The 25,644-nt window shown below is 44.9% G+C and overlaps 1 protein-coding gene across 1 annotated transcript in view; it reads right to left on the bottom strand.

Annotated features, from left to right (window-relative positions):
- The window catches only part of LOC135221883 (protein argonaute-2-like), a 285,753-nt gene extending 260,556 nt beyond the window's left edge, over positions 1 to 25,197 (bottom strand). Inside the window, exons 1-2 of the mRNA XM_064259840.1 lie at positions 25,030 to 25,197; positions 10,070 to 10,241 (exon numbers count right to left, since the gene is read on the bottom strand). Coding sequence (XP_064115910.1) covers positions 10,070 to 10,241; positions 25,030 to 25,054 — 197 coding nt within the window. The 5' untranslated portion in view covers positions 25,055 to 25,197. The remainder of the gene's footprint in view (positions 1 to 10,069; positions 10,242 to 25,029) is intronic.
- Between the last annotated feature and the right edge of the window lie 447 nt (positions 25,198 to 25,644).

Genomic DNA, 25,644 nt, shown 5'->3' with positions numbered 1-25,644 from the left:
TAGCACCTGCGGAAATAACAGTAGTAGTGATTAGTGGGGGGGGGGGAGCCCCACACCGAACGAGCGGAAGACCCCTAATACAAATGTACATCGGGCACCGAGCGCCCTCCCCCGCGCTCGACGGATCGGGCGAGGAGAAGGACCCAGGTAACCTCCCCCCCGAAGGGGAAGGGCCATCTGTGGGAGCTGAGCGGGGGGGTGGGGGATTATCGTTCCCCACCCCGGCACAGCACCCATGTACCCAACAATAATAAAAAAGAGCCCGAGAGCAATCGTGCCCTCGGCACCGAATGCAAGGCATAAGGATCAATTCCCTGACTGACTGGAACTTGAACCAAAATAAATATTGATACAATCAATAATAAAAGGAATAAAATTAAAAAGAATCTTGCATTACGATTTCACTCCACAATGAATAAGGACTCGGATCGAGCGCATTTGCGCCCTCGGTACCGAGCGCAAGGGGAAAAGGATCCGTTCCCGATTATGAACGGAAACCTTGATCCATGATGAATTGATGCAATCAAAATATATATGAAAATGAAAACGAATACTGCGCTTGCGATTTCACTTCATTCAAAATAAAAGGGGGTGGAAGGATCAATTCCCGGGTGGAGAGTTAACGGAAACATTGATCCAAGTAAATAATGCAATCCCAATAAAATATGAAAATGAAAAAGAATAGTGCACTTGCGATTCACTTTCATTCAAATAAAAAGGGGAAAGGATCAATTTCCGGGTAAGAGCGGAAACTGATCCAAAAAGAGTATTGATACAATCAAATTCAATATATGAAAATGAAAAAGAATACTGTACTTGCGATTCCACTTCCATACAGAATAAGTTTTCGTGCCGAGCGCATTCGCTCGGCAACGAGCGCACAGGTCAAAAAAATATAAATGAAAAGGGTACTTACTTACGATTTTCATCTAGACATTTCCAACCAAAATATAAGGCTCGGAGCGAGCGCTCTCCCGCCCTCGGCACCGAGCATACACAATACGAGGATCATTTCTGGGAAATATGAATTCCCGCACGTACGCCCTTCAGCCCCGGCACTCGGGTAATCGGAGGGCGCGGTGAAACCAAGATCCTTTAATTCACAATTGAATTCAATGGAAATAAAGATGAAATGATTGTACTTACAATTCAATTTCACTAGATAAATAGAAAAAGAAAAACAACCATGCGAAAGCAACGACGATGAAGCGGGCAGAGAGCGATGATACACACGTCTACACACCAGCAGGCCGAAAGCAAAAGTGATTGTTTACCTCCCAGTCGCGCGCGCACGCCTGTCGGACAAGCAGTTAACTACCGAACCCCTTGTTCGAAAGCTTACGACCTATCCAGCTGCCGCTAGTAACCTTCCTATTGTAAAAGGACCAAAGGTTTGTATGCCGTGTCGGAACAAACACAATTGTAAGCTAACACTCTTATATTTTAGTAATATTCAATCATTTACCTTCATTTTGCAACAAATTGGAAGTCTCTACCACAATATTTCGATTTATGGTGAATTTATGAAAAAACTTTTTCCTTACGTCTGCGCGATAACTCTTCCGAAATAAATCATATGTGCGATTGTGGTAATGTTTGCACCATTTTAAATTAGCCGTTACATAAAGTTTTATATATGGAATGTGCGCAATTTCATGCACAATACAACTAAAAACAACCCATGGTTGTAGCTTTTATCAGTTTTGAAATATTTTCATATAAAAAATGATGTGACACATTTTCAACCTTCGGTCAGCTATGACTCTACCGAAATGGTCGAAAAACGCAATTGTAAGCTAAAACTCTTATATTCTAGTAATATTCAATCATTTACCTTTGTTTTGCGACAAATTGGAAGTCTCTAGCACAATATTTCGGTTTATGGTGAATTTATGAAAAAAATAACATTTTCCTTACGTCCGCGCGGTAACTCTTCCGAAAAATCATACGTGCAATTGTGGTAATGTTTGCACCATTTAAAATTAGCCGTTACATAAAGTTTTATATATGAAAATGTGCGCAAATTCATGTAGAATACAACAAAAAATAATTTAAAGTTGTAGCTTTTCTCATTTCCGAAATATTTGCATATAAATCATGATAAATAGAAAAAAAACCACGTTCGGTCAACATTGACTCTACCGAAATGGTCAAAAAACGCAATTGTAAGCTATAACTCTTACAGTCTAGTAATATTCAGTCATTTATCTTCATCTTGAAATAAATTCGAAGTCTCTAGCACAATATTTAGAATTATGGTGAATTTAAAAAAAAACTTTCTTTCCCTCCGCGCGCAGATTCTCCCCCTCAAATCTCCGAAATGCGTACGTCGCATTCTCAGAATATTTGCTCCATTTTATATTAGGCATTTCATAAAGTTTTATATATGAAAATGTGCGCAATTTTATGTAGAATAAAACGAAAAATATTTGAATGTTGTAGCTTTTCTAATTTCCAAAATAATTGCATATAAAAAAAATATATATAAAAAAATTCGACATTCGGTCAACTTTAACTCGTCAGATATGGTCAAAAATTGCAATTGTAAGCTAATACTCTTACAGTATAGTAATAATCAATCATTTGTCTTCATTTTGAAACAAATTGGAAGTCTCTAAGACAATATTTAGATTTATGGTGAATTTTTGGATAAAATATGTTTACGTCAGCCCGTTACGAATTCATGCATCATTTTGTGATAATATTTTCTCTGTGTTGCTTTTATCGTTTTACAATGTGTTATATACCAAAATGATTGCAATTTAGTGTACATTACAACGAAAAAACACAATATTGTTATGATACAATAAAGTTTGTTCATACTTACCTGGCAGATATATATATAGCTGTATTCTCCAAAGTCCGACAGAATTTCAAAACTCCCGGCACACACAGTGGGCGGCCAGGTGGTTAGTACCCATTCCCGCCGCTGGGAGGCGGATATCAGGAACCATTCCCATTTTCTATTCAGATTTTTCATACCACTGTCCCCTGAGGGGAGGCGGGTGGGTACTTAATTATATATATCTGCCAGGTAAGTATGAACAAACTTTATTGTATCATAACAATATCATTTTGTTCATGAAACTTACCTGACAAATATATACATAACTGAATCCCACCATTGGAGGTGGGAAGGGACAGAATAGAAGGATTTTAGGAAACAAATAACATGCAGATGATTGACATCTTGGTTCCTTACCTGTTAGCATAGCTGACTTCGTGATTACTGTCACCCAAGTCTGCTTCTGCTTTACTAGTCTCCAGCAAGGTAGTGACATGTGTAGCTGGTGAGTTCTAGATGATCTGTCAACGGGAGCGTGACTACAATGCGACTAGACCATATTGACCATACTGTGAAGGCAACGAAGCTAAAAACCACCACCTGACCTAATCTATCGAAGTTAGTCCCATAACTTCTAGGCTAAAGAAAGGGAAAGCGCCTCAAGCGACCAACCCTTCAACCGTAAACCAACACCATAAAATTAAAAGCACACCTATCCCTTTTCTATAGGATAGGATTCGTGCTGCTTCCTGCCCCCAATAATATTTCTGCGGATATGTATGGTCATAGCGATTCGCAGTTCTCATATGCCGTCTTCACATCCCGCAGGTAGTGTAAAGCGAACACAGAGTTGCTTCGCCAAAATGTAGCACTTAGGATATCGCTGAGTGCCATATTCTTTCGAAACGCCATTGAGGTTGCGACAGCTCTCACCTCATAGGCTTTTACTTTCAAAAGTTTCAGGTCACCATCTGGACAGGACGCATGGACCTCCCTGATGGTGCTTCGTAAAAAGAATGCCAGTGCATTTTTTGACATTGGAAAGTCGGGTCTCTTAACAGAACACCACAGATTTTCTGAAGGACCCCGACAGTCTTTAGTTTTCTCCAAATAAAACTTGAGAGCCCTGACAGGGCACAGGACTCTCTCTGGCTCTCGTCCAATGATCTCTGCTAACCCCTTGATTACAAAGGTCTTCGGCCAGGGGTTAGACGGATTTTCGTTCTTCACTAAGAAGGAAGGGCTCAGGGAGCACACTACATTGTGTCCCTGAAGCCCACATGTCTATTTATTGCTTGAATTTCACTAACCCTCTTCGCTGTGGCAAGAGCGGTTAGGAAAATCACCTTCTTGTAACGTCTTTCAACGAGGCAGCATGCAGAGGTTCAAATGGACTTGACATTAGGAACTTCAGAACTACGTCCAGGTTCCATGATGGGACCTTCGGTTGCGGTACTTTCGATGTTTCAAAGGACCTCATAAGATCGTGAAGGTCTTTATCATTTGTCAGGTCTAACCCCCGGTGACAGAAGACAGCTGACAACATACTTTATATCCTTTGATCGTGGGCACCGCAAGTCTGTCCACATTTCTCAGATGTAGGAGAAAATCAGCGATCTGGCTCACAGAGGTCGTGGAGGAGGAAATACCTTTCTTCCTACACCACTTCCTGAAGACAGCCCACTTAGATTGATAAACTGCTCGAGAGGAAGCTCTTCTAGCGTTGGCAATAGCTTCTGCCACTGGTCTTGAAAAACCTCTCGCTCTGGCCAACTTTTTGATAGTCTGAACACAGTCAGACTCAGAGCGGAGAGGTTTCCGTGGTACCTCTCAAAGTGGGGCTGTCTGAGAAGATCAGCTCTCTCTGGAAGGGTTCTTGGGAAGTCTACTAGAAGAGATATGACCTCCGTGAACCAGTCGCTTGAAGGCCAAAACGGGGCGATTAGTGTCATTCTCGCTCCCGGAGACGCCGCAAACTTCCCGATTACCTCTCCTAACAGTTTGAACGGGGGAAAGGCGTAGACGTCCATCCCCATCCAGTCCCATAGGATGGCATCTATTGCTATCGCTTCCGGGTTGAGAACCGGCGAGCAATAAATAGGAAGCCTTTTCGTTTTTGAGGTTGCGAAGAGGTCCACTAGCGGGCGTCCCCATAGTTTCCATAGCTCTTGGCAGACCTCTAGATGGAGAGTCCATTCCGTGGCAAGCAGTTGATGTTGGCGGCTTAGAAGATCCGCCCGGACATTTTGCACTCCCGAAACGAACCTCGTTAGGATTACTATGTTCCGAGCTCTCGCCCATAGGAGGATGTCTCTTGCTATCTCGAACAGGGACTGAGAGTGTGTCCCCCCCCGGTTTTTTTTATATATGCGAGAGCTGTGGTGTTGTCCGAGTTGATCTGGACAACTCGGCCAACCACTCATTCCTCGAAGAATTGGAGAGCTAACCAAATAGCTTCCAACTCTTTTAAGTTTATGTGCCAGGACCTCTGTTCCCCTCTCCAGAGGCCTGACACTTCCTCCTTGCCCAGTGTTGCTCCCCAGCCCGCCATGGAAGCGTCTGAGAACAACACTAGGTCGGGGCTCAAAAGGCTGAGTGACAGTCCTTCTGACAGTTTGTCTGGATCTTGCCACCACTTCAGATAATCCTTGACCGATTGGGAAACTATCAATGTCGTGTCTAGATCTTGCTTGTCCTTCCAGTTTTCTGCTAGAAAAAACTGGAGCAGCCTGAGGTGCAACCTCCCCAGGGAAACAAACTTCTCCAGCGAGGAAATGGTTCCCAGCAGACTCATCCATTCCTTCGCCGAGCATGTTTCCTTCCCTAAGAAAGCTGACACTTTTTCTAAGCATTTCTGCCGATGTTCCTTTGATGGAAAAGCTTGAAACGCCACTGAATCCATCTGAATCCCCAGATACACGATGGACTGCGTGGGGATCAGATGGGACTTCTCATAATTGACTATAAGGCCCAGGGCCTTCGTCAGCTGTAACGTAGTTTGAAGGTCCTCCAGGCACCTTGGCTCCGAAGACGATCTGATTAGCCAGTCGTCCAGGTAAAGCGAGAGACTTATTTTTGATAAATGAAGCCATTTCGCTACATTTCGCATTAGGAGAGTGAATACCATCGGCGCCGTACTTAGTCCAAAGCATAGAGCCCTGAACTGGAAGACCTGTCCTTTCAAGACGAATCTCAGGAAATTTCTTGATTGATGATGAATCAGCACGTGGAGATCCAATGACACCATCCAGTCTCCTGGTCTGAAAGCCCCTAGTACAAACTGGGACGTTTCCATCCTGAACTTTTCTTTTCTCACGAAAAGGTTCAGCCTGCTGACGTCTAAGACAGGCCTCCATCCCCCAGACTGCTTCGGAACCAGGAATAACCTGTTGTAGAAGCCTGGGGAATCTAACGTTAGGACTTCTTCTACGGCCTCTCTTCTCTAACATCTGGTCTAAAAGGTCGAGCAATATCTGTTGCTTCTCCTCTCTCGATTATATTGAGGGACCAGGTGTCCGACCCTATCATTCTCCACGCATGAGCAAAAGATGTGAGTCTCGCTCTGACAGGTGCCTGAAGGGCAGAAATGTCAAGTTTTTCCCTTGTTCTTTGAGGAGACCTTGCTTCTAGAGAGCCCCCTTCCTCGAGGAAAAGCTCTCGAGGAAGGGCTTAAACTTCTTCTTGGGGGCTTGTGTGGCTGAAGTAGAAGCCTGGGCTGTAGGACGTCTGGAAGACTGTGTCAAGAGGTCCTGCGTCGCCTTTTTCCTGCAGGTTAACAGACAGATCTTTTATCATGGACTGCGGGAAAAGATGTGTCGAAAAAGGGGCGAACAACAATTCTGCCTTCTGCACAGGAGACGCTGATTTTGCCGCAAAACTGCCGTACAGAGCTCTCTTCTTTAGTAGTTCAGTAGCAAAATGGGATGCCAGTTCATCAGCGCCATCCCTTACTGCTCTATCCATACATGCCAACACGCTGGATAATTCTTCCAATGAAATTGAGTCTGGACTTCTGGATTGCAAGTCCAGGGCCCCCAAGCACCAATCCAGGAAGTTAAATACTTCTAAGGTCTTGAAGATACCTTTCAAATGGTGATCCATTTCCGACATGGTCCAGGAAACCTTTGCTGACGATAGGTACGACCTCCTCGGAGCGTCAACCAAGTTAGCGAAATCGCCTTGAGAGGAAGACGGCGCTTTCAATCCCGCTTCTTCTCCCGTTTCGTACCAGATTCCCGCTCTCCAGCTTAGTCTCGATGGAGGAAGAGCAAAGGAAGTGTTGCCTTTCGCCTTCCTTGATTCCATCCAATCTTGGATTCTCTTAAATGCTCTCTTCGCAGAGAGCGAGGTGGCCATTTTAACGAAGCCAGGTGCTTTCCTGGTTTTTGATGAGGCCAACTGTGAAAGCGGAGAGCAAGGAACCGGTGCCTGAAACTTATCCGGGAACAAGTTTTTTAGAAGGTGCGTCAACGTCTTATAATCCGAGGCGGATGACGTTGTTGGCTCTTCATTGTCCGCAGGACACGAATCACTAGACGATTCTCTTTCTGTAGCAGCAGCGTCCTTCAAAGATCGCGATGTTATTAATCCTTGAGGCCCTGTTCGCAAGAGGGTGCCTCTGTCTGAAGTAGGGTTAGAAATACCAATCCGTTTCTGTTTCACTGCTAACTTCGACACTAAGATCTTGGAAATTAACATCCTGCGGAACATCATGACGCTTCGGACTTATATATTCTTCCAAGGCGTCCTCCCAAGCGCCCTGGAGAGCGTCCCGATGCGTAGGACACCGAGCGTCCAGCGAAGCGTCTTCCCGAGCATCCTGGCAAGCGCTTCGATGAGCAGGATGACGAATGTCATTGGAAGCGTCCTCAAAAGCGTCCTGATTAACGTCACGCAAAGCAGGACGTCGAGCTTCTTTAATATCATCTTCATTAACGACTAAGTGTGCAGGCTGTCGAGCGTGTTGTGCGTATTCAGAGACGTCCTTACGAGGCTCTTGATCTTGGCGAGCCTCGCTCTCTTGACGTGCAAGAGAGGAAAACTTAGAACGATGATCGTCAGTCGGAGATTTCTGGACGTTCACGACCTCTTGACAAAGACGCCGGCCGCCTGTGCGACAACTCATGTCTTTGTCATGCTCGTCTCTCCTAGACGCTCTCTCACAAGGAACGCTTTCACGTTCTCGAATGAGTCGGGGACTGCCTGGTTCTCTTGACAGGCAGCCACCAGTCCTTCCTCCGCCGACAGGGTTCTGTCTCTCTCCTTGCAAAATAGGACGCCAACTGTTTCTGCATGTCCATCAGTATCTCCCTTGACGGAGAAAATTCTTGATCAGGAGAAGGACTAATCCTGTGAGAGGAAGACGGGCGAGGGGATGCCCTCTCCTTCGTCTCAGGAGCAAATTAAGAGCGACTTGGACGCTCAAAAGTGTCCTCCCCCGATGAAGTCTTGGTCCTTTTCTGTGGTGGGAAGGCTTCAAAATATTCAGGTGACAAATGAAAAGGTCGATAAGAAGGACGTGAAGAGGGGGACAAGGACGACGGCCGCCTGTGCGACATCTTGCGCCCTTGCCACTCTCCCTGCGAGAGGCTCTCCGAGAGCTCCAGCCCCGGTGAGGGGAGGACACCTCGGAGGATGAGAAACATTCTTTAAGGACTCGTGCCCGCGCACGATCCTTGGCAGTCTGGGACGCGTCCACAGATTCTGCCGAAGGGACGTCAGACCGGTTTTTAGTTCCCGTAACCCTCCTTCGGCTTTCGACTTGCCCACTCCCTAAGTCCTGGGAGTCCGACAGAGGTCTAGACCTGGAGGCATTATGGGACCGATCTGATGCACCAACACTTTCATTATACTTCAACACATTCGATTGTAGCGCTAAGCACTTTTGACTCCAGGGCACGAATCGACTCAATAATCGTAGAGAGCACATTTCCTTCTGTAGACACCTCCTGATTGCCTGAAGGCAACACTACAGGGTTAGGTTCAATTAAATCTACAGGGGGATTCGATGGAGATACAATATTACCCTGACTTCTATTCACAGAAGCACTCCTGGAGGAAGACCTCCTGATTCTATCGCGCTCAAGCTTTCTTACATAAGAATCATACACCTTCCACTCAAGATCTGTCAATTCCTCACACTCTATGCATCTATCGTTCAACAAACATACATGACCTCGACATTCCGTGCACATAGAGTGAGGGTCTACCGAAGCTTTCGGTAGCCTCACCTTACATTCTTGCACACCACACACCCTGAAACTAGTAGAACTAGATCCAGACATCGTATTTAAAGAAAAGTCAAAGCCAGAATCCAAATCAAACCACTATCGCGTATGCCAAGCCAACAATCCAGTCCAAAAAACCAAAAGTCAATCAGGATACTCAAGGCAAAAAGAAGTTTTCAAAATCCTAGGCGGAGGTAATGGAAACAGGTGTTTACACTACCGGCGACAGAGAAAAATCTGAATAGAAAATGGGAATGGTTCCTGATATCCGCTTCCCAGCGGCAGGAATTGGTACTAACCACCTGGCCGCCCACTGCGTGTGCCGGGAGTTTTGAAATTCTGTCGGACTTCAGAGAATACACCTATATGTATATCTGTCAGGTAAGTTTCATGAACAAAATTAACTTGTTACCTTTAACCGTTTTGCGCATAGAGCGATTTGAATACAATTATATATGAAATTTTGTTTTCGCGCTATCATATATCGCATTATTTATATATGATAATGATAATTTTTTTCATTTCTGATGGTTGCATACTAAACTTCAGCCAATGACAAAAAAAGGAGCCAAAAATGAACTCTTAATCTTGAAAACTAAGCGCGCTGTGAATTTTTGAAAAAAATATTTTTTCCGCTTCCGCGCTCACTCCGAGACTCCCGCGGCACACGGAAGACGATTTTTAATATACCCCTTCGGCGTTTAAGGGTTAATAACTAGGCAGCTGGCTGATGAAGCAAAAAAAAGCCAACCAAGAAATTGTACATCACCAAAAAGATATAAACCACAATGGTGACGAAAGTTGACTGCAACAACAAACCACCGATGTTACCCCGTGGCTGGCAGACAATGAATTGAAGAGTTTAGCTCAGCAGTACCAGGTGTTCCCGAAAGAGGGGGGGATCTCTATCACCTACACAAACGATGGCAGCGCCGCCACTGTCGCCAGGAATTTGAATTTTCAACTGGCAGGTAAGAAAGCGTACAGCTAATGTAATTGTTTGGTAAGTCACTTATGTGAAACTGGAAAACTATAATTATGAGACAGACATACTTACATTCTCTTGGCTTTGGGAATTTTAACCTCCTTTCCTCCTGCTTCAGTTATGACAACATCATAGTGAATCAGCTCAATATTTTTATTTTTCACTTGCACTGGGAAATAATTAGCTTTAAGTCTGATTGATCGACCTTTAGTTCCTTGACTATTTCTAACAGGCGGCCTAGGCTCTGAAAGATAAAACCACATAGTAAAATATATAATCAGCCCTGAAATACTGGAAATTCATGCAAAAGATCATGAGACTTACTGACCTTGTGGTAGTTTTTTATTTTATATATGTGTTTTTTTATATCTAGCAATGGGAAAGAAATTGACTCTGGGTTTAAATTGAAGGCAATGGGTTTGTAAGCTGGGTTTGTTAAGTTATTAGTTTTTTTCTTTTTCTGTTACAAGAGACTGTTGTGTAATTGATGTGGTGCTTCTCTGTACTGAATGCAAGTCTCGTTCAGGTACACTGAACGTTCAAAGAAAGGAGTCTGCTGATCGGCAGTTGATGACAGCAGTTGTCATCCTGCCTGTAGTGTGAAGGTTTCAAATGCTATGATTTCACACCTCTTGATAATTGTAACTTTTTTAATCTCCCCCTCCTATACATATTTCCTAAATACATTTTTTTTTTTCTTATTAAATTAAGTAAGAAAACCTGTTGTTTTTTCTGAACTTTATCCAGTACTATATATATCTGTGTGTAAGATAACCTTTTAACCTTAAAAAATCTCCCATAAAATGAGGGGTCATCTCATGCACAGAGTATAAAGAGCAAGCCATAAATCCTGCTGAGAATTTCAATGATAGGCTAACTCTTATCAACACGTCATAGTAATGGTAAAAACTGAAGGTAGTTCAAGTTAATCACTAGTGACACAAATATTGATACTGTATACAAAACAATTGCAATTACCATGGGTTATATTAACATGATTAGACGCTAGGATGAGTGAGCTCTCACTATGTTACAGATAAACAATCTCTATTTTTAATCCTAGGAACGAAAAGCCCTTTAAACCTAAATATTTTCTGGAGAAAATGATCATTTGTTAAAGTTAAACAGATTACAGAATGTAACCGTTGTCTTCAGATGCCATTTGCATTTGATTATTGTTTACATTCTCAAAATCTCAGACAACCTCATGCTGTCCAACTCCCAATACTTCCAATAACCAATCGATGGAATACTTCCAATAACCAATCGATGGAAGAAAAGAAGGAGACAGCAGTACAACCAACACAGAAGAAATGCTTCTGGAAGATGGGGATGCTGAACCATCCAACTGAGGAGGAAAAAAACCCTCCCTAGAAGGACAAATATATACTCTACGATGCTCCCCCTCTTGCAGAATACCTTCCATTGTGACACACCAAAAACATGAAGCACGGAAATCCCCAAATGCCGAGGCACATGCGTTGCTGAGGCCTAGAAGAAGTGGAAGGCTCCATGATAATCAAACAAGGGACACGCAAGCACACTGAAACAAAGAAATCCCCATTCCAATTTGCCTTTCAACCAAGGTATCAGGTTGTGGGGTGGCACGAGGTTGGCATGAAACGTGAAGTATCGGACCTCACGTTTGTATAGTTAGGATAAAGACAAATTACTCTACAATTTGTGATTTGTTACTACACGGTATACAAACTATCAGTCCTTTACATCAAGAGGACTCACTGGTTGGAGAGAGGAATTCGAGCAAGTCTCTGAAATGACTGGTTCGCCACACCTGGGTTATGATGACTGGTCGAAAGAGCGAGGAGTACCGTGCCTATGATACATTGATCCGAGTATAGGAACTGCAAGATCGATTGTCAGACTTCTAGGTTTTTTCGAATGAGTGGGCAAATCGTAATGTCACATGTAAGGACTGAGGGTTTGTATATTGTGCAGGAACAAAGCTGTTTTGTGATTGCGAGGGATTTTACTCATAAAATAGCATATGTTAGTTTACATTTGTATATTCACATTACATCATGTTGACAAAACTAGAAATATGGCAATTTGTCAAAAATTGCATTTTTCCTAATTATACAAACCTGAGGTCCTTTAACAATAGGAAGGTAACTAGCAACAGCTGGAACGGTCGCAAGCTTCGAACAAGGGAGTTCGGTAGTTAACTGCTTGTCCGACAGTACGCACGCCGCGCGACTGGGAGTTGAAGAATCACTTTTGCTTTGGGCCCAGGAAAAATGCAGAGTGAGGGGTGGCATGAGGTGGGACTATATATGTAAAGGACCTCAGGTTTGTATAGTTAGGAAAAATGCAATTTTCGACAAATTGCCATTTGTTCCGATACGTAATACAAACCATCGAATACAAACCATCGGTCCTTTAACAATAGGAAGACTCACTTCTTGGTGGGAGGAATCTGAGTCTTAAGAACAGACTGGTGTTCGCCCAACCTTGGATTCCCTCCTTGGTCGTAAGAGCAGAGGGAGGGATCCTAGCCTCTGCCCAATTGATCGGGTATGTACCACAGGATAAATGGTCAGACCTCTGGACCCAAGTAATAAGAGGGAGGCAAGCGTACCTCTTAAAACTAGCAAGCAAGAACTTGTTCCTATTGCAAGAGACAATATGAAGTCATGGGTTGTCTCTTGTTGGCTTCCACTTCCCCCCCTTGTTGGGGGAAGTGGTGGATAATCGCTCCTATCCCTACTGAAAGGGATAGGATGGGGCTCGGTTGAGTAGCTTACCTGCATCGCCTCCTGATCCAGCGTAGTGACGACCGCGTCCCTCTGCCCACAGGTAGAGGGAGAGAAAAAGATGCAGTCACACAAGGATGCGATGCTGTTCTGTCCGCTTGGGTGCTGGGTAAGCTACACAACGTGTTGAGCAGCCACCACAGGTCCTAAGGATCAAGTGTCCAAGGACCTGTGGGCTATATCCTGAAGGTAGAAGGAGGTGCCTTCAGTACCTGCACCACGGAGAAGTTCTTGCGGAATGCAAAGGAAGGACCAACCTCGTGGGCTCTCGGACAAAGGGTACGGATGTTGTCGCTACCATTAGGTTCGTACGCACTCCTGATCACCTCACGCAGCTAGAAAGAAAGTGTGTTCCTGTATACTTCTTTCTTGGTCATCCCGGTGCTAACGAAGAGGCGTCGACACTCAGGCCTGAGGTGCTGAGTTCTCTTAAGATAGCGCCATAGCGCCCTCACAGGACAAAGCAGCATCTCATCTGCATCAATGTCAGTGAAGTCCATTAAGGAGGGGAATTGTGAAAGACTCGAACCGAAGTTCGGTACGAAATACAGCGTCACATATCCCCATCCCCTGGATGCTTGACGTCGAAGGAAAAGCCATGCAGTTCCCCTACTCGGAGGGAAAGAAGGGAATAGTCGCAATGACCTATCCCTCTTCTTTGACATAATCTTCGGTGATGTCCAGTACCCATACTGGTCTATCTGTCTGCAGCGAAGTGTCTCACATTCTCGTATCCAATTGCAGCTAAGTCTCTCGCGGTCTCGTACCGCACCGCGGCGAAGTCTCTCCGTCTCCGAGTGGATAGGACACCGACACTCCATGGTGGGTGTCGATGGTATGGGTACTGGAACAAGCTAGTAGGACAAAGTAATGATTCATCTGGAACAACCAAACTAAGTCCACAGCGTAGCTCATAACGGACTTGGACGCTTTGACAGCTGCCGACTCACTGCGTTTGGTTGTGCGAGGCGAGCTGTCCAAGCATCCGAGCATAGTCACGTGAACCTCGCCTTTAAAGGGGTATGCCGAGAGACCATACAAATCATCTATTTGTTGCCACCGATGCCGGAAGGCGAGGTGATAATTCTCTCAAGGCATAAGTCAATTGCCTTCTAGAGACCGAGGTCCCTGATGGCAAGACAGAAGTTCTCATAGTAGTTGAATCTCAGCTAAGGAGAAACAACACTATGCGCCGTTGAAGACTAAGGTGGAAGGTAAATGCAGACCTACGTCTTCACAGCCGAATCGAGAGAAGTAATTCTCAAGATTTTGAACCTGTGCTAAACCGCCATTTCATTGCTGTTCGGTGAGAAGTCGTAGTTGCACTGAAAGCGGAGCGCTTTTCAGTAATGAAAACACATGGATGTACGGCCTGAAGAACCGCTTCTCATGGGCTGAATCATCATTATCTTCTTTCAGGTTATCCAGGGAGGACTACAGTAGTACCTCGAGATACGAAATTAATCCGTTCCGAGGCGCCTTTCGAATCATGAGGTTTTCGTATCTTGGACCACATTTTACATGTAAAATGGCTAATCCGTTCCAAGCCCTCCAAAAACACCCCAGTGAATTTCAAAATAAAGGTAAGTTGACCTATAAACAATGAAATACTACAACAATTTGGACCATTCAATACGTAACTTACAAATAAAAATGCAAAACCTGTAAATAAAGTGTATATTAGTGTACACGATATATCATTACTGTAACGTAAAATGTGGAAGCTTACCTTTCGAGTGAGGCTATCTCCGAAAGTGGCGGCAGAGGAGGAGGAGGAGGAGGACAAACGGCAGATACGTACACTTAACTTTACGTAACACATAAAAAAATGTCCGATAAACAAACTTAACTTTACAAAACACATTAACAAAACTGTAACACGTAACTTTACAAACAACTTAAAATACAATTTATTTTGTCTTTTTTTATTTTTACATTTCTTTTTACTTTTTTATACTTTACATAATTTCAATTTCTTCACCACCGAATGGATGCCAGTCTGTTTACGGAATTTTTCGAACCACCCATGAGAAGCCTTGAACTCTGGGGTTGCCGTTGATGTCCCCTCTCCGCCGTTGTCTTCGGCTTGGGCAATCAAATCGCCGAAAATAGCCCTGGCCTTCTGGCAGATTGCCGTCTCTGTTATCGTATCGCCATCGATTTCTTTGTCCTCGATCCATACAAGAAGCAGCCTTTCCATTTCATTATGCACATGGCTCCTCTTGTTGGACAAAATAGTCACGCCCTTGGAAGGTGTAGCTGCTTTGACGGCTTCCTTCTGCTTAAGGATGGTGCCTATCGTAGACGGATTTCGGCCGTATTCCTTAGCGATCACACTCAACCGCAAGCCAGCTTCATACTTTTTTATTATCTCCATCTTTGTCTCCATAGAAAGCATTCTCTTCTTTCAGTGAACTTCAGCAACTTTCTTGGGACCCATGACTATATGTACTGTACGTAATTAAGTTACGTATGTTAGTATGTATACTAAATAGGTTCTCACAACACGGTAAAGTAGCACAACGAAATCACTAACGAATTTACGATACTAAACGAAATCGTTGGACCAAACTAACGCCGCATGCGTACAATAAAGATTCTGGTACGAGGTGGCCGGGGTAGGGACGTCACCACGTACGTACGTATAAGATGCATAATGGGAGGGATGCTGTCCAATAGGAGAGAAGGATCTCATGGCTTGGCTAGCATCAGGAACCAATGGGAGAGCAGGAGGATGGTGGTGAGTCTACTAGAACTAAGATGGCGGCACACGGCGCGAGTTTCAAAATTGTTATCGGGCGAATCTTGGACCTTCAGAAACCTTTCGTATGTAGAGCAGTAAAATTTTTCGTGTCAGCTTTCGTATCTCGAGTTTTTCGTAAGTTGAGCCTTTCGTATCTCAAGGTACCACTGTATATATGTACTTGGAAGTAGAGCTGGCAGGGCGGGGACCAGGCGATGTCTTCCGTTATACATCTACAATTCGGGGTGAACAATGAACAATTGCACACCTACGAATACGAGATATATTTAGAAGACAAACTCAGATGTCTGAAGAAATCATTCTGCATTATTGCAGTGGCAGGTGCGATGCAGCGGGAGACTAGGCTACAGACTTCTGTTACCGTGGGGTAAACAGAAAGATGATTAGCGTCTATTGAGATATCTCTGTCTGAAAATTCTCGCAATGTACAAGGCGATGCAGTAGAGATGGTCATTCATGTATGCGAGAATCCCAACCAACCAGATTGTCGGGCAGAGATACGGTTCGGTAGTCAATCATTATAGAGGAGAGAGACAAACCGACCGTGCATCTCGGGGAGCCAGCTGGTACTGGCCTGCACCGCTAGCTCTTGCTCACTCGTCATCCTGAGTTGCCAGGTAATTCATTCCAAGAAGGAATGCGTTCGGCTAGAACCATCGAGCGCAAAAAAATATGCTCGAGCATTTGCATTTAAAAGAAACGGATTTCGGTGAATACAAAAGCTGTGGTGTTGTCGTAACAATACCATAAGTATCTCAAAATCGAAACTGGTAACTCCCGGGAGGTTGCAGGCAGTCCCGAGTTGCAGTTTAATTAAGAAGATACTATTCGTCTCGGTCACAATCCGTAGAGTTAACTACAGTATATGCCTACACCTCGGACAATTCAACTGATTAACAATCATGTCGCGAGGGCAATATACGTAGTATAATTGTAGGTTCCTGTACAAAAAGACCTCCATCCTAAATTCTTTTCCATTCGAGGAATGAGAATAAGGACTGGAAGCTGACACTCTTCACTCTCAAATGAAGAGAGTGAAGGAGAAGTTTCCCCCGAAGGAAGACTTCAATGGTGATAACAGGATACCGAAGACGATAGTTCAAGCCAAACTGGATGTTCCCACCTGTTCTTCTCTATCCCAGGGTTGGCCGCCTACTGTGAGATATTCTTCCTTCAGCAGCAGTGCTTCTTCCAAACGCTAGAAATTCCAGGAATTCGAGCATTCGGCGAGATTCCCAATTATCGTAGTAACAATCATCTGGGATTCTCGTCTAGCACACTCTGGACCGTGGTTTCGCCCAAGTGTTTGCAGATCGTAGAAAACCAGAACACTCTGAGAGTGCTAGAAAATCTGGAGAATTCTAAGCGCTCGGCGAAACTCCAACCGAATCGTCAGACGATCATCGGTTGGTGGTCCTCCCGATTCCCGTAGAAATCGAGGATGAGGCAGGATCCTCCCTCAACGATGGGGACTTACGTCCGGTAGGACTTGAAGGTCCCCTCAGGAATGCAGTCCCCAACGTGGAAGCCTAAGGAGAACGCTCTGCAGGATCCCTCCCCTTTCCTTCGTAGCCGTAGGGAGAGAGGGAATGGGGGAGGAAGATTGGATACTCGCTCGCCTTCCCAGCGGAACTAGCAGTTGGAGAAGCGAGTACGAGCAGCCATCACCTTGTGGTGATGGCCGCTCAGAGTCTGGAAAAACGTTACAGTCAGGAGAAAAAGTTTTCCCGAGGAGGGTTACGAACTCGTACTGTAAGCTAAGCGTCTGCCACCACCGTGACCGTCGTCTGGGTGGGGCTGAGCAATTACCTGACAGGAGAGAGCCGATACCGTCCTCCGACGTGTCCCAGTCCTCGTCGAGGCCAAAACCTCTCAAGAGGACCAAAGGGGGCGCGCCCTGTTCTCTTGAGTGCATGGTCCAGACGGACCGTCACGTAAACAGCGGTGATGGTCACTCCAAGAGTCTGGGAAGCGTCATTCACCCTTGCCAGGCCCCCCACGATCTTCTCCAACCACTTGAGCCAGGATCTGTTGGTCCCAAGACCGAACCAGGCTCGTGGCCGTATCGTAAGAAGTGCATTCCTCACGGTCACTCCTGTTCGCCTCATTCCTCCTGTACACGTGTAGCCTGAGGAGGTTGAAGGGACAGGTGAAGGAGACCTGATGCTCCTACCCTGCCTACTAGCAGAACTAGTAGGCTGGGAGGACTGCAGGCGATCGCCATCGAGCTGCAGGTCTGGACCAGCGGCTTTTTGCGAAGAACGCTGGACCAAGGAACAGGTTAACCTGTTTGAGCGGCATCGGATCCTCGCATGGCACATAGAAATTTTCTGTTGCAGTAGAGGAGGAGGAAGTAGCTTAGACTACCTGCCAGACTGAAGCGAACCCTCCTGTCTGGAGACGAGAGAGTCCACCTGGCCTAGCAGTCGGCCAGCTCCGATCGCGGCAGACCCACCGTCGCCCTGGGTTCCTTTTTAGGCCCCCAGAACGACTCGAGCCAGGATGTGGGCTCAGAGGGTGGGAGCGGCGATCCTTCCCCAAGGTCGTTGTGCTGACGAATCAGAGCAATGACCTCAGCAAAATTCCTCTGGATCTCAGGAGTGACCGCATCTTGAGGAGTAGGACCGTCAAGCCCCTCCAGAAAGAATGACTCCCGAGACCCTCCTCCTTCAGGAGAAGGAACAGCGACAGACCCCTCCCAGTCTCCTCCTGCCACTTGCGAGTACGACCTGGTCGATCCGAGGACCGTGCCTGGCACATAGGGCGCACCCCTCACAATCACTCCTTGTTGCCTTTCCCTTCCCGGTATAACCTGAGGAAGTTGAAGGAACAGGAGAGGAAGACCTGACGCTCCCCCTTCGCTCACCGGCAGAACCGGTGTGCTTGGGGGGGCGGGGGTTGGCAATCGAGCTGCAGGCCTGGTTGCCCCGCTCCCCTGGGGCGAGCGGCTGGACCAAGGACAGCGGCCCCGGTCCCGTGCGTCAGAGGAGCTGCTGCTGGTCCCCCTATCTGTCCGGTCCCGGTGGGAGCAGCGGTCAGGGGACCTGCAGAGACCACTGTCGCGGTGGAACCAGTGCCTGTTCTCACGGCGCGTCGAACTGCTGGCTGGTTCTGCGATCGAGGGGACCTCTTACTAGCCTCAGCCTGTGGCCAGTCTGGGACCGTCACGGCAACCCTGATAACCAGCTGGTCGCTACAACAGCGATCGCTGGCCTGGAGAGAGTCACCTGAGTGGCTCTCACTAGCCTTCCGCTCCGTGCCTTGGTCCTCGGGAGACCGTACACTCGGTACCTCTCGCGAACAAGAGGCCGAGCCGGAACCTGGTGTAGCGGCAGCGCCCCTAGCACCAGGTGAGGAAGTACCGGTGTTAACCGGTACCCCTCTGGTCCCAGTCTTCTTCTTCCTTGCGGAAGGAGAAACGGGCCTCGCTCCCGAAGGAGCAGGATGACCAGCGGAAGAAACCCCTGTCCCACCAAAGTGAGACAGGCTCTTAGAAGTTCCCGAGGGAGCCTTCTTAGGGGGGGGGGGGGGAGAGGCTGCCTTCTTCTTCCTCAGCTTGGAAGTCCTGGAAGTTGAAGGGGTAGAGGCGGCAGCAGGCGACGAAGAAGACGACAACGACACCTTCCTCCTCTTCTTCTTCGTCAGCTCCCTCAGGACAGACGTCAGGTCCTCCATCCAGGATGGAGCTGGGGCTGCTGAGGGCCTGGCTGCACCTGTCCGGAAGGACCAGCGACTGGGGCAGCAACACGACGATGTCGGCAGGTGCAGGAACAGCAGGAGCGGCAGGTACGGCAGGCAGGTCAGGTACAGCAGGAGACGGGGCAGCAGCCAGCGACATCCTGGGTAACGGCGGCAGGTCCAGGGGCGAGCTCTTCGGCCATCAGAAGTCAAGGGCTGGCAGCACGAAGACCCCGGGAGGGGGAGGCACGCCTCTTCTCGGCACGGAAGCGATTGGGCCCTGCACAGCGGCCGTCGGAGTCACTGACATCACATGCGGGGTGTAGACCAGGTGAGGAGGGGCGGCGTACCCTGGAGTCGAGACAATGGTAGTAGTGGTGGTCACCGCTTCATGGGTGACCGGCATAGCACCCGCCAGATGCTGGAGCAGCCCTTGGACGCTTGGTATGCCCTGGAGCCCTAGCGACACCCGCACCTGGCCAAGGTCGTCACCCGCAGCAGGAGCACCTGAGGAAGCAACAGTCGTGCGGGGGGGGGGGAAGAGCGCCCCACCCCGAGCGAACGGAAAACCCCGAATACAACTGCACGTCGGGGCACCTCGCGCCCTCCTCTACGCTCGGCGAGTCGGGCGAAAAGAGAAGGACCGAGAACCCCCACCCAGAAGAGTAAGGCGCTGTACGCGGGAGCTGAACCGGGGGCAGGAAAGAAGAGGAAGTGTCCGTAACTAAGGGAGTCACTGGAGAGCTTTCGAATACTCCTTGGCAGGTCTACGCTTCCTCCTACCCTCATACAGCACCCACTGCACCTCCGACCAATTCACACAAAATTACATGGCTCGGTCTGAAAGCATTCACGCCCCCGAACAAAGGACATGATGATCTATCTTGGGGAAAGAGCGAAAGACCCCACATTTGTGACCCTCCACACCAGGGCAAACTCTGCCGCTGATGGGGGGGGGGATAGCTCCATTGCATGAGAATCCATGATCAATGTAATCAAAAGTAATAAAGAGAGTCAAGTACTTTCAATACACTTTCACTACACTGACAAACGAAGTTGAAGAAACGACACACAACCAAAGCATATGACGATGAAGCCGGGCAGAGAGCGATGACGAACACGTCCTCCACCAACGTGGCCAAAAGCAAAAGTGATTCATCACCTCCCAGTTGCGCGGCGCGCGCACTGTCGGACAAGCAGTTAATTACCGAACTCCCTTGTTTGAAGCTTACGACCGTTCCAGCTGCCGCTAGTTACGTTCCTATTATTAAAGGACCGATGGTTTGTATTACGTATCTGAACAATTTCATTTTTCCTACATACAAACCCACAAGGAGACTCATACAGGAGGGAGAAAGATCTCTCCCAACAAACCACACATAGCAAGAAAAGCTACAAGAAAAAACAACAATCAAAGGATTAATACTCACTCTTTGCACGGTCTTCCCTGAACATCTAGGTAATGTGATGGAGATATTGTAAAAGCTCCAAGTTCCAAAGTAGCTAGAATGTACTCCGTGAACATCACAAGCTCGAACCAAGTAGTTACAAAGAAAGGAGCACTCTCCGTAATCCAGAGGTAAGAATCCACATCGATCAGGCCACTTGCTGAGGTGACACCACCGGACCCAAGGTGAAAGTGTCCAGGGATTTGTGAGTGACATCTTTTAAATAAAAAGATGTGAAGGTAGTTTGTCAGTTTCCCACCAGGGCATGAAGAATCTGTCCCATGGCGTAGTTCTTTCTAAAAGCAACTGTAAGGCCAATACTTCTGATGTCATGGGCCTTGATCTGTTTCAGGACACAAGATAAATATTTTTCTGAACTGTAGGCTTTGCTGATCAAATCTCTTTAATGTAGTCTGTACTAATGAACAGTCTATGTTGTGCTGGTCTTAGGGTAGGTTTTAACAGCACGTACTGGGCATAGCAACATTTCCTTTGTTGTAATAACAATTTTATTAGTACATTAGTTTCTTTTTGCAACTAAAATCATTTTTATCCTACTATTTTCAGTAGTAGACTGAATCAGCTGATTCTGAGGATCCTTTATTCACCACAGGTGGAATGATTTATTTATAATGGGTATAGGGTAAAACACCACGGCAGGCCAAACAGGCCACCTACAATCAACGGTTGCCACCCTCCGAAAAAGTACATTATAACGCGTCCTGACACCGGAGATGGGCATCAGCCACGACTTGTTGTTGGTGAGAAACGGAGCTAAAGACCTCTACTCTCCTTTCTAAGTATTTTCTCCAAAGTTAGAAATTAAGGCCAAATTTTAAGATTTAAACAGAGGGTACTGAAAACGGTCTCAAACGTAGTGCAAATCTCACCAAAACGCGTTCAACATTTTTACCTACAACTCGAGGTATTTAGAAGATTGACGCCATCTCGATGTTTACGGAGTCGCTTGTGTCAATAAACTAACCATTTCCTGTGATACATCCGCAAACCACTTGTGCCCACAGACGCTGGGGCACTTTTATCACAACAAACGGAAAACTTTTCCTCATCGAGTAAACAACTGTTTTGTAGAAGACGACGACGAAGAGTGCACTTCGATAATTTTTTAAATAAATAGTAAAACATCAATATTTTACATATTTATGATGATTAATTTGAAAATATTTGTTATTGAAAAAGTAACTCGATTCTGACTCAAATTTAACTAATTATTTTTTGGAATTAGAACGTTCTTTCAAGTCCTGTATTATGACGTCACGACATCTTGACTTTCGTACCTATTGTAAATAATTGCTTTACTCAACTTTCTTGCAGAACAGTTTACCAGTTATTCATGCAGATTATCAGCTCTTCATGTAATTGGTATAATCGTAATGCGCACATATATCTTCATTATTTACTTTTTGGATATATGAAGATGTTTTATTGCCGGATTATCGCCGTAGTGTGACGCAATCGTTTTCGGTCGATGCGCCTCTGTTTTCGCACCATAAGAAATTATGGGGCCGAATTTGCAATGACCAGAAAGTCGTTAAAAGAGGAAAGTTAGCATTGAGGGGCATATGTTTTGATTGAGAAAAATAAAAATTTATTCAATAGCTAGCTTGTAAAAAAATACTTGATTACAATAAACTTGATTGACAACTAAGCAGCATACCTACTATGGGTTTCAGAGACAGTGCAAGCACGTTTTTGGGCAATACCTATTTCTGTAACGAACACTCGTATCAGAACGAGATTTTGCTATAGTGCATTACACCCAGTGCCGTAATTTATAAGGGTATCGTGAATCACTAATCGTAAAGAATAACGACACTTGTCCTTGTACCAAGAGACAAAAACTCCATTATGCAGAAATGGATACGAAAACGCGTATAAAGCTCCACCTACCCTCTCCCCCCCTCCACCGCCACCCCTTTCCTTCGTTCCTTCGCCTTCCCCCCCCTCTCTCTCTCTCTCTTGCCATTCGGTATGTGTTGACCCTCCAAACTGGGTATAAGACTACACACACGTTGAAATTGGTGAAATTAGGCTATGTATTGGAAGTATATATACATAAATATTAAAGCAATTTTATCATTATTGCATTACTGTGACAACTAGAATTCATGGAAACTGTTTATAATAATGAAACAGCGTATGTGTGAAGCCTCCACTAATGTGGCAATGATGATTTTGCCATTCTTAGCATGCAAACATTAAAGGTTACATTTATTTCTGGCATACGGTTATTAAAGAAATTCAAAATACTAATATATACTGAAATCTATGAAAAGTGCTAGCAAAAACAAAAAAAGCAAAAAAAAAAAAAAAAATGTATATAATTCACTTCTCCGTAATTGTTCCTCTATGCACTTATCCGTAATCGTTCCTCTATGGTTTTCGGCAGCCAGATGTACAAAAACGTTAGAAAAATTTGATTGTATCTACTTTAGAAATATCTGTAATTTTTCGGGGTAATTTGGTTGCAAAAAAGGGATAATATACATGAATTAAATTAAAATTTTTAAATAACAAAGTAAATTTAAACTAAATAACGAGTAAAGTAAACAATTTAGGGATAAAACTTTGCAGTTTCGTCGTCTGCTGTTTGTAACTGTGTTTGTGGCGCGCGCACTTAGGAACCAGCAACAACAACGGGTTTAAAGTGCAATGTGGAGTGAACTGAGACCAAAATGTGTATAATAACAATCAAATATGCACTGTGGAGTTTCAGTTGTGATGGCAGTAAGGATAAAAACCGCCGATTACAAGGTAAGAATGAATTCAGTTCAAACCATAACCCCGGGAATAACAAGTTTCATACTTTCACTAATATAGGTAACAAAATGTTGTTTTATTGTGCTGATTACAACTGCAATCTTGAGTAAGATCAATAAACGTTACATATATATGCTAACATTGTTCAAATGAGTGCTGGGAAGGCTGGGGATAGATGGTGGCCATCACTGATCAGAACCTTCCATGCAAAACGTGGCCGCCATATTGGATTTCAAAACTGCCCTTGAAAACATATTTTACGAAGAGCTCACATGCTTATTTTAGTTCGTATGGGGCTTTCATATATCACATTATGTTGACGAAACTTCAGTCTTTTAAATGGTATGCTTAGAGTTGCAATTGTATTCTTGTTTCACCAATTAAATATCGAGTGAATAAGACCCGTCCACCGTGATGAGGGTTGGCCTGCCGTGGTGTTTTACCCTATTATCACATAGATAATATATCAATATAATTGGATTCTGTAATAAGTAAAATAACAGTTGCATTACCATTACCTCTATCTTATATACATCTGTAATAACTTATTTGACATTTGCAAAAGGCTACTAGGGTATGGGAGTAACACCTCATAGTTCACAGAGCCTACAAATTACCATCTAGTACCTAATATACACTATGGAAACAACTGATAAGGAAATTTCTGTATAAAATATATTACCAGTAACAATATCATGCTAGGCTGTGGGTATAGCCTAGAACAGGTGAGGTTACTGTTACATGTAAATTGTACTGTATATCCTAGTATAGGTTAGGCTAATTTCAAGTTAGGTTTTTTCAAATGATGGGGTCTTTGTAACCTAACCCCATCAGAAGGCTGAATGGGGAAATTCCTACTTGAATACTTTTCAAGTTTCATCAAGCCTATCAGATTCTAATTGATAGCCCAGCTACATTCTAACCACCTTAGTTGATCAGAGGTTAGTCTAGGCCCTAGTACAGGCTTCCTCAATTCTTAAACTCTCTCAAGTCCAGCCTGTCTGGATTTTTGGGGTTAAAAATTGCTTAACATTTGATGTCAGGCCTATGATATCGAAGGTTACACCTCCACAACAATTGGGGTTAGCTAGAAGCTACTAGGTACTAGGTAAGGTATACCTACTTACCTCTTCTTTCAAGAAAAGCTCAATGAAGATACTACTATCTAGGTTAGGTAGGTCTGGTAACATTCGTATTTTATACATAGGTAAGCCTATAAAACAGTGGCTCCTGGTATGATGAAGAGAACTACCTATGGAGCTCAAAGACTTCAGGCTTAAGACAATCTATACTACTATAGGCCTAGCTAAGCCCATACCATCCAATTCACGGGCGTGACACAGGTTTACTCATTTGGTGCACGCTAAAAATGAAAAAATAAAAAATTGGGGCTAAACACTCATTTTGCTGAACAATATATCTTAGAATAAACCAACCTAGAGCAAATATAGTAATCGGGCCAGAGATTGTTCACTTTAATGGGGCAACTTTTACCTTGTCAATCAATTCGTAGGCCTAGCTAAGTCTAGCTTTAGATCTAGGTTAGACTGCGCTACCATAAGCTAAACAACAACCATCAGTCATACTTACCAGGTGGCATTGATAACCAAACCATCTCGACAATGAATGGTGATGACGGGTGGAAATGATCACCAAGAAAAGTTAACAACAGAAGCTCGTCAAGATAAGCGGGTGCTTGGGCAGCGGGATGGTGTGGTCACAGTCAACACTCAACTCGAAGTGAAGAATATTCGCGCTTGTCGGGCTAGTAGTGCTCTATCGTCTGTGAGAAGTTCATCATACGTATCTCCAAAGTAGTTGTACTTGGCTGACGGCCGAATCCTAATATTTCTTTTATAAGATGAAATAGGTTTATGAAATTGATTTGGTTAATAATCACGAAAATGTCTTCAAAGACCTTATCATTAGATAAAAGAATCTGTAACTCAGCATGTTGATCTGTAGAGATCTTTGGGACCATGCACTAGACCATTATGTTTTCCCAAGGTCTACAGATATAGTGTTTTCCAAATGGTTGAAAACGTGTTGATATATATAAATGTGATGATTTTTACCATCGTGTCAGAGGGTTATAAAAGGCTGATGACATAAAAGGTTTCTACATAAAGCCTATCTTTTTAGACCCTGGAAAGGTACTCGGATAGAATTAAACGGTATAGACTCGCATAAATTTTTTTTTTTATT

The sequence above is a fragment of the Macrobrachium nipponense genome, chromosome 3 (assembly GCF_015104395.2).
Source record: "Macrobrachium nipponense isolate FS-2020 chromosome 3, ASM1510439v2, whole genome shotgun sequence".
Taxonomy (NCBI): domain Eukaryota; kingdom Metazoa; phylum Arthropoda; class Malacostraca; order Decapoda; family Palaemonidae; genus Macrobrachium; species Macrobrachium nipponense.
Note: the sequence above shows the minus strand (reverse complement) of the source record. Positions and strands in the feature narration are given on the sequence as shown.